The sequence below is a fragment of the Planococcus citri genome, chromosome 4 (assembly GCF_950023065.1).
Source record: "Planococcus citri chromosome 4, ihPlaCitr1.1, whole genome shotgun sequence".
Taxonomy (NCBI): Eukaryota; Metazoa; Arthropoda; class Insecta; order Hemiptera; family Pseudococcidae; genus Planococcus; species Planococcus citri.
The window spans coordinates 7030438-7039802 of record NC_088680.1 but is presented as its reverse complement, the minus strand read 5'-3'; the positions used below and the strand labels follow the sequence as shown (position 1 = coordinate 7039802).

The following is a 9365-nucleotide window of genomic DNA, read 5'->3' as shown; positions in this document are numbered from 1 at the left end:
TTTTTGATATATTGGTCAAAAACCTATGTTGGGGGGCTAAGATCCACAAAGGGGGAGAAGTAGTCACAATACGCTAAAATTGGTGTTTGAAACTCGTATCAACATTCCATTCGACATTTTTACATTTTTTTAGTACATTTCAAATTCACCTCACGTACGTATATCGGCTAATTACTGAATGGTGAGGGGGCAGGAGGGGGAGGGGTGACGCTGTGGTTCGTTGTGTACCTCAGAAAAATAAATAGAACCATCCCCATACCATTATTGAACCATTGAAAGCAATACGATCAGTATTAACCACCAAACATTATGGCGCAATTCCAAACCCCCTTATGTTTGAAGCGTCGCAGGTCCGCCCCCCTTGGGGCTGGAAAACCGATCAATGGCTCATTCGATGTGAAATTTGATGTAGAACAACTTTTGTTGAAACATTTTTGCGCTAGAGTCAATAGTTTTCGATATATTGGTCAAAAACCGATTTTAGGGGCTAAGATCCACAATTTGGGGGGAAAGCTCACCTCGGACAGTTGGGGACTTTTCGGATTCGTTTTCAGGACATCAAAATGGACCAGTATACCAAAAATCAGCTTGCCGCCTAGAGATTCACTATAGCCCCTATTTTTTTGCTTAAGTTACTGGACTAAAACTTTCAATTTTTTTTAAATCGATTTCACGACATAATGTCATTCCAATTTTTTAATACGTTGTTCAGCACAAAAAGTTGTCCGTAATATAGGCCTAGGTATTTTTTTCAGGATTTTTGAGAGTCGGAACGACATGAAAACTACATTTTAAAACCTTTCTAGCTAATTTTTTGTACGAAAAAAAAAATGGCAACACTGATTTTCATGATATCATCAAAACGCCTCTTGTAACCCCAAAAAATTGAAAAAATACACTCAGATTTAAAAATGATTGAAGTTTTTTAAAAAAACTGAATTTTTTCGATAAGAATTCCATTAAAGCAGAATTTTAAAAACCGAGAGAGCGCAATAAAACCCGAAAATATGGGTTTTTTCTATCTCATTTTTTTTTGAAATTCGATACATCTACTGGAGAAACCAGTTTGGGAGAGGGGTTGGAGGAAGAGGGTAACGTCGCGTCGTCAGCTCGATCAAATATTAATGATCCAAAAAATTCAAAAAAAATACCTACTTACCTACTCTTAATTGTATGTACAAAAAACTTCAAAATTTTCGATACGTGTTTTGCAATAAAAATTCCTGGATGTTTTGTCGATTATTTGTCATTCGGGGAAATGATGTTCGGGTATATTGATTCGGGAAAATATTTTTCGGATGTTCGGCAAGCGGAATTTTAGTTTTCGGGTTGATGGATTGGGGGAAATGGGCGGTAACCAATTTAAATTCTCGACGATTTCGTGTGCGTAAAATTTTCCTGGGATGCTTAGTTTCAAAATTCTACGCCTTTGAAGTTGCAGTAACGAAAAATTGGTCTCATACAGACCAACAGATGTAGGTTTTTCAAACTTGTGCACCCTACAAAAATTATGCCATAGGATCAAAAATTGTTGTCCCCTTTCCAAAATGCTGCAGGTAAAGGGTCCCCCTTTCACTGACACGTGTTTCTGACCCCCTCTCCACCAAATATGTACTTTACTACCTTGTAAGGAGTTTCAAACACCAATTGCAAACTTTTGCTCCCACCCACTCAATTGTTGTAAAAATTGGCATTTTTTTTGAAATGAGAATAACTACTAGAACGATTGAGTATTTGAAAACATTTTTTGTAGAATTGTAGATAGTGGAAAAGTTGGATTTATCTCCTAATAAAATTACATGTGTACAGTCTGATAACTGTTTGTGGTTCAGTGAAACGATTTCAGAATGCAGTAATCCTTTATTAAAGTATAGGTAGTATGCAACATAAATTGTCGTTACCTACACAAACCTACTATACACCACCCATAACCCGTTAAAAATATTAAAATATCATGTCTTAAAATTTAAAATGTGAATAAATATGAACCAATTCTGAGCAGTTCTGAAGTGTTAGGGTTGATAATAAATCGTCGTGTTGAAATGTAGCAATGAAGACGAAATGTTTCACAGTTCTCAATGAATATCTTAAAGAACGAATGCTGTAATTAGAAAAAAAAACAAAAAAAAAACAAGAAAATGATTAGGTACCGTCAAAATGGTTAAAAAGTAGTAGGGGGGAAGGAGAGTACGGGGTCAAATTAAATCAAAAGTAGCATAAGAAACCAGTTTAGGAGGTTTTGAAATATCTTTAAAGTTTTAATTACACTCTTCCCTTTCACTTTCAGGACACCATTTTGAATTTGGAGCTAAATGAACTCCAAAAATAAATTTCGTGACTCAAAAAATTTATCCTGCAGTTACTTAACTTGAGTATCAATTTTCAGAATTTTGGAAATCTAGCCTCTTTCGAATGTGAAAATGCCCTTCTCGGTGATGAAGAGGTCACCAGGGGTATGTGTAAACCCGAGTGGGGCATGCAGCATTCACATACCTGAGAGGAACTTTTGCAAACCCGGGTCTTGGGTGTAAAAGTGCCCCCCTTGGGTATGACGATGCTTCTTTTGGATCCATATACTTGTATACCTCACGGGGCCTTTTTACATCCGAGAGGAGCTGATGGTGAACCTGACTCTCGGGTGCGAAACTGCTTTTCATTTAAAGAGCTACAAGAAGCTTTGAAAACAGCAAAAAATGCAAAAGCTGCAGGAGAAGATGGCATACCAACAGAATTGTACAAATATGCAAGTGGCGAATTTAAAAGAAGACTTCTTGAATTCCTAAATACGGGGCCTTTTTACATCCGAGAGGAGCTGATGGTGAATTCAAGTCTCGGGTGTGAAAATGCCTCTTGCATATTATAAGGGGTAAAATGTCGCCTTTCTCCCATAAATCAAAAATCCGTGACTTTTTTGCTCGTGGGGTGTCGAAAATTAATTTTTCAATTGTTTTGCAACCCTTATTCAATATTTTAGAGAAACTCGTACATATGAAGTAGGTAAGTAGGACAATTCAACATTTTTTATCGAACAGAAGAATAAAAAGACAAAAAACGAAAAAGGAATCTGAATTGTGAAAAGGATCGCGAGGTGATCGGAATCGCAATAGATTTCGATTCCTACATACTGAAATTGGGGAATTTGCATTACAAATGAATCGGATTCCCTAAATCAAGGGAATCGTGGTTCAGGAAGGTAATTCCATAGTGAATTGTGAAGTTGAGTTTTACTTACAACCATTTGCCACGCTCGCAGCTCGCTGCCTTCGTCGCTTTAGCTTTATGCACCTTTGGCCGGGTCGTCGTCGTTACTGTCGCCGTTGGTGCTGCTGCCACTGTAGCCTGGGTAGTTGCCAGCGCCCCCCTTGGCTCCTCCTCCGAGTCCCCCATCAACACCCAAACCTTTCTCCACGCTGTTAAGTGCTCCCCCGCTTTGTTCGTCATCACTTCCGGCGGAAATCAGCGCGAATGTCTGCACTGCTATGAGCATCAATAATAAATGAACTGGTTTCATCTTTGTGCTGCTTTGTGACTCGACTTTACTGAAGTAGGTACTTGTTTTCGTCGCACAATGTTCCCGACTCGTTTAGTGTGTATTTAGCGATGTTTGGCTATTTATATAGTAAGAAATTGTGATAATACTGCTGTCAAATTGTCACGTTATTTTCACCATGTCACCAAATTTTGTGATTTTTTAACTCGAATATTCAAACGAACGAAATGTTTGCGAAATTTTTAGCTAGATAGGTCCGATTTTCAGCACTGTTGTTGTTGTGGTGAAATTTTTCGTTGACGTAAAATGCTTGCACAATACCTACTCAGTATTTATGTGAAAAGTGCTCGTGAATTTGTTTTTTATCTATGTACTCGTATATTTTATACCTATAGTTAAGTATCTAATTATATAAAAATCCAATCCCCAGTAGCGAAAGTATGTAAATTTTTTGGCTTTTTCACGTTACCCATTTACCCAGCGTTGGTTTGTTTTGTTTACAGCGTTTAGTAGGTACGCGAAATAGGTGCCCACGAACGAGTTTTTTTTTTTTTTTTTTTTCATTACTCATTTAAATCGAAAATAAATTTGAAATGCGAATATTTTCAACTTGAAATTTCAACTAAATGATTTGTAATTAATTAATCGAAAGAATGTATGGTACTATAACACGTATGCGAAAGTATTTTTCAACAAAAATGAGAAATTAATAGTTGCATCTCCATGATCTCCGAAGTTGTTTGATGTCCTTGAGCAGAGACCAGACAAGAATATCCCCCAACCCAAGGCAATTTATTATCAATTATCACCTCATGGATTCCCTTTGATTTTTTTTTCATCTGGTTGGAGCGTTGTACGAAAATAATTAATAATTATTAATTGCTTAGAAGATCATCGTTATCTTTTAGTATTTGTAGTATAATTTTTAAAGCGTGTTCGCTGCTTATACAAATACTATGTGTCCTTTTTTAATAGTTCTATGATCAGTTCAATACAACGTCATTAAGTAAGTATTCTGTTGAATACATAGATTTTAAAGGAAACTCATAGTGTAGCTTGCTGATTTTCATAGTTTGCTTCTCTTCTATCATTGCAGGAATTGCAGACAACGGTCGTAAATAATTGTTCAGAGTCCTGAGTCGTAATATTTTTCCTTTAGCACATCAAGAGCTACATATTTTGGCGATTTGCTGTTATTTTCAATCAAAACAATTCGATTATAGTACAGATAGAGCTGTGGATAATTTTTTCTGCCTTATTTGCTGGTAAGTGTGATGATAACGATATTTCGGCTGTGTAACAAAACTCAAGTGTAGCTTGCTGATTTTCATAGTTTGCATCTCTTCTGTTATTGCAGGAATTGCAGACTAAGGTTGTAAATAAAAATAATTGTTCAGAGTCCTGGGTCGTGATATTTTCCCTTTAGCACCATCAAGAGTTACATATTTTGGCGATTTGCGTTTACTTTCAATCAAAACAATTCGATTATAGTACAGATACAGCCAATATACAGCTGTGGTTCATAATTTTTCCTGCCTTATTTGTTGGTAAGTGTAATGATAACGATATTTCGGCTGTGTACCTCCTACAAGTATAAAAAATGCTCACCTTCGATTCATAATTCATTCTAATACATTGTGAATTTGAAAAAGTGTCATTTTTGAAATTAGCATTATGATCCATCATTAATCTTACCTGTGTTTTTACTGTTTTCAGGAACAGAGGTGGGCTAGGCTTCTACCCAACGCCTAACGAAGACAAAAGCAGACAAATCAATTTCTGAATATTTATATTGTTATTTTTTTTTAAATGTCAATGTTGTTGTAATTAGATTTCCACAGTTTTTCTTGTAATAAATCAAATTGAAATAAAATAAATAAAAAGTGTAAAAACAATTTTAATTCATTTCACATCAAATCAAGTAACCAAGTAACCAATTGAATTGTAACCAAGTAACCAATTGAATTGTAACCAAGTAACCTATCGAATTAATTGAATAATTGAGTAATTGAATAATTGAGTAATTGAATTGATTGAATAATTGAATTGATTGAATTAGTAACCAATTGAATTGTAACCAAGTAACCTATCGAATTAATTGAATAATTGAATTGATTGAATAATTGAATTGATAATCAAATTTCAAATCTATCAGCCAATCACATCACAGCAGTAAATAAATTTTGCCCAAGTTATCTGATTTTTCTGACATTTCTAAATTTTGACTGAACAGGATACAATTATTCATTTATAAAAATGGAACTTGAAAACGAAATTATGAATGATTACATAAGTGGTGATAGGATAAATGAATTTTTTGAAATCATTAATAGGCAAGGGTTTTCTGTGCATTTTAATAATGTTTATCTCATGGGTATATGGGATCCTGAAACATGGAATTACGTTGATAAATTTAATGATAAACGAAAGAAATTTTTACAAATATTACCTGATGGACCAATGTCTGATATGGATGATGTAAGACATGGGTGTTATTTGAATTTGGAAAAAAAAATATAATGTATGTGTATGACAGTTTGAATCGTAATTCTGTAACTGAGAATCAGATGAAATTTTTGAAACAAAGTACAAATATTCAAAATCTTAAGTTTGTGCATAGAAAAGTTCAACAACAAACGAATGGGAAAGACTGTGGTGTATTTGCATTAGCTTTTGCAACCAGTAGATTATATGGAAGAGATGTGACAAAATTATCTTATTCAATAAGCGATATGCGACATCATTTGCTGGATTTACTTAGAAGAGAATTAATTATTGAATTTCCTTATGCAGACCAAAGTAAGACTGTTCAGTTGAGAAATGATAATGTGAGTAATTGTAGGCCTGTGAATACTTGTACTGATAGGTTAAATATTGAATATTCTTCCATTTATGAAAAAATGATGGACCCCTCTGCTATTACTTATTCTGCAGTTTATGATGAAGGCATTACTGAAAATATTTATGTCCAGAATGATGTGGGTAATGATGAAGCTATGGAGAAATATATTACTACTGTTGAAGAAATTGTTTTATATGATTGTGAAACTGAACAGATGATAACTGATTGTGATGAAGAGGCTTCAGCTAATGTTGTTCAACTTGATCATTCATATAGCAAATTTAATTACAAAGGAAAACATGGGATACAACAAGCTTATAATACTTTTGATAATAAAAGACAAAAAATGAAAAATTCTCCTTACAATCTTACTACCTTTGATCATAATAATTTTTCAGATGAAATGCCATCACATCATTGTGGAAATCTTGAATATGAATGCAATATTTGTTCAGCACTACATTTTAAAGGAGAATTGCCCTCAGATGGTAAGTATACTAATTGTTGTCATAAAGGTAAAGTAAAAATTGAGCATCCAAAATCTATAACTTTAATACAAGAACTTTTAACCAATGTTTTACATCCCAAACATCGAAATTTTATGACAAATATCAGACAATATAATAGTGCATTATCCTTTGCGTCATGTGGTGCTCAAATTGATACACTTTCTGGTACTGGGCCTTATTGTTATAGAATTCATGGACAAATTTATCATAAAACTACTCATTGTCAAACTTCATCAATATTACCACCAAAATATGCTCAGTTATATTTTCTTGATAGTGAGGAAGCATTGCATGAACGTTTAAAAATGAATGCCAATAAAGAATGTGACAAGGATTTATTAAAAGAGTTGGATTTAGTAATACGGTCAATTAATCCATATGCAAAAAGCTATAAAATGTTAAAAACTTTGGAAAATGAAGAAATAAGTAGGCAGTCACAAAATTCTGAGACAACAGTAACTGAAAACAATGTTTCTATGATGATACGTCAAAATAGAACTGTCGATTGTAGACGCTATAATTTACCAAATTGCAGTGAAGTAGCTGTTATATTCAAAAACAATGATGGTGCTCCACCTTTTCAACGTGACATTCGTATCTATCCAAAATCTGAGAATAATGATACTTTCATAAATATCAATAGTTTTAGCTGTAATTTAGACCCTATGTGTTACACTTTAATGTTTCCATATGGAGAACCTGGATGGGAGCCTAATATGCTTAGTAATATTCAAAATGATGATGAAAAAGAAAAGCACATTACAATGTTGCAATATAAAAAATCTAAATTATCTATAACTACTCAACAACAGAATCCTTTGCTTAACTATGGTAAATTACTTCAACAATATGTTGTAGATTCTTATGTGCAAGTTGAAGCCAATAGATTGAATTTTGTGAGAAATCATCAAAAAGATTTGCGTGTTGAAAGCTATACTGGTTTAATGGATTATATGAGAAATAAAACAGAGGAAAATGCTTGTGAAGTAGGAAAGCAAATTATTTTACCTAGCTCTTTCGAAGGTTCACCTAGAAATATGAGAGAAAAGTATTTAGATGCAATGTCAATTGTTAGTACATGTGGATCCCCAGACCTATTTATTACATTTACTTGCAATCCTAAATGGCCAGAAATATCAGATAATTTATTGTACTCACAATCTGCAAGTGACAGACCTGATTTAGTATGCAGAGTATTTTCATTGAAACATAAAGAATTAATTCACGATATTGTCGAAAATAAAATATTTGGCGAAGTAAGTGGTTATGTTTACACTATTGAATTTCAAAAACGAGGCTTACCACATGCTCACATGTTATTCATTTTGAAAGATAAAATATTGAGTAGTGAAATGATTGATAGATTTGTTAGTGCTGAAATTCCAGATCCTAAAGTGTATCCTGCATTACATGAAATAGTCAAAAATAATATGATTCATGGTCCTTGTGGTGCAATGAAACCTAATGCTTATTGTATGGAAAATGGAAAATGTGTAAAAGGATTTCCAAAAACTTTTCACAATGAAACTTGTATGGATAGAGCAGGTTATCCTTCTTATAGGCGTAGAAATGATATCGAAATTACTAAAAATGGTGTTACCTATGATAATAGATATGTTGTTCCTTATAATAAGTACCTATCAAAGAAATATAATGCACATATTAATGTTGAAGTATGTACAACTGTAAAAAGTGTAAAGTATATTTTCAAATATATTTACAAGGGTTATGATTGTGCTTGTATTAAAATAATGCATCAAGGAACTTCGTTATTATTGTATGATGAGATAGAATCCTACCTAGATTGTCGTTATATAAGTGCATGCGAAGCTGCTTGGAGATTATTTGAATTCAAGTTACATGATCGATCACATAGTGTCATTCGTTTACAAGTTCATTTACCAGACGAACAAAATGTGATGTTTAAAAAAGGAAACGAAGAAATAGGTTTGCAACGAACTAAGAGTACTCTGTTAGCTTGGTTTGAATTGAATAAGAAGAATGACCATAGTAGAAAATATAAATATACTGAAATACCTCAACATTATGTGTTTAATAAAAGTAATCAGGTTTGGTCACTAAGAAAAAAACATTTTAATGTTGTATCACGTATGTATATGGTAAATTCAAAAAATGTGGAATTATATTATCTGAGAACATTACTTTTACATTGTATAGGTGCAACAAGTTATGAAGATATCCGAACTGTAAATAATATTTGTTATAATACGTTTGAAGAAGCAGCTTTAGCAAAAGGTCTCATTACAAACAACAACAGTTATATTCAAACTTTGCAAGAAATGAGTGTTTATGCAATGCCTGCAGAATTAAGAAATACATTTTGTTATATTTGTCTGTTTTGTATTGAAAGCAATCCAAATATTTTATGGAATGAATTTAGTGATGCATTATCAGAAGATTTTCAGCGACATTATTCTGATCCCATTATTGCCAAGCAAAAAGCATTAGAAGAAATTGATAAACTTTTACATTTACATAACACTTCTTGTGAAAAATTACAATT

At 33.2% G+C, this 9365-nt stretch overlaps 1 protein-coding gene and 1 long non-coding RNA gene across 2 annotated transcripts; one reads left to right on the top strand and one right to left on the bottom strand.

Annotated features, from left to right (window-relative positions):
- Positions 1-1840: 1840 nt before the first annotated feature.
- Positions 1841-3805, bottom strand: LOC135843774 (uncharacterized). The gene is made up of 2 exons (XR_010558381.1): positions 3233-3805; positions 1841-2101 (listed from the first exon to the last, which is right to left on the bottom strand). It is a non-coding gene; the product is annotated as an uncharacterized LOC135843774 (long non-coding RNA).
- Positions 3806-7146: 3341 nt separating this feature from the next.
- Positions 7147-9052, top strand: LOC135843544 (uncharacterized). The gene is made up of 2 exons (XM_065361480.1): positions 7147-8910; positions 9020-9052. Exons 1-2 carry the CDS (start codon positions 7147-7149, stop codon positions 9050-9052), a joined length of 1797 nt encoding a protein of 598 aa, XP_065217552.1.
- The last annotated feature ends 313 nt before the right edge of the window (positions 9053-9365 follow it).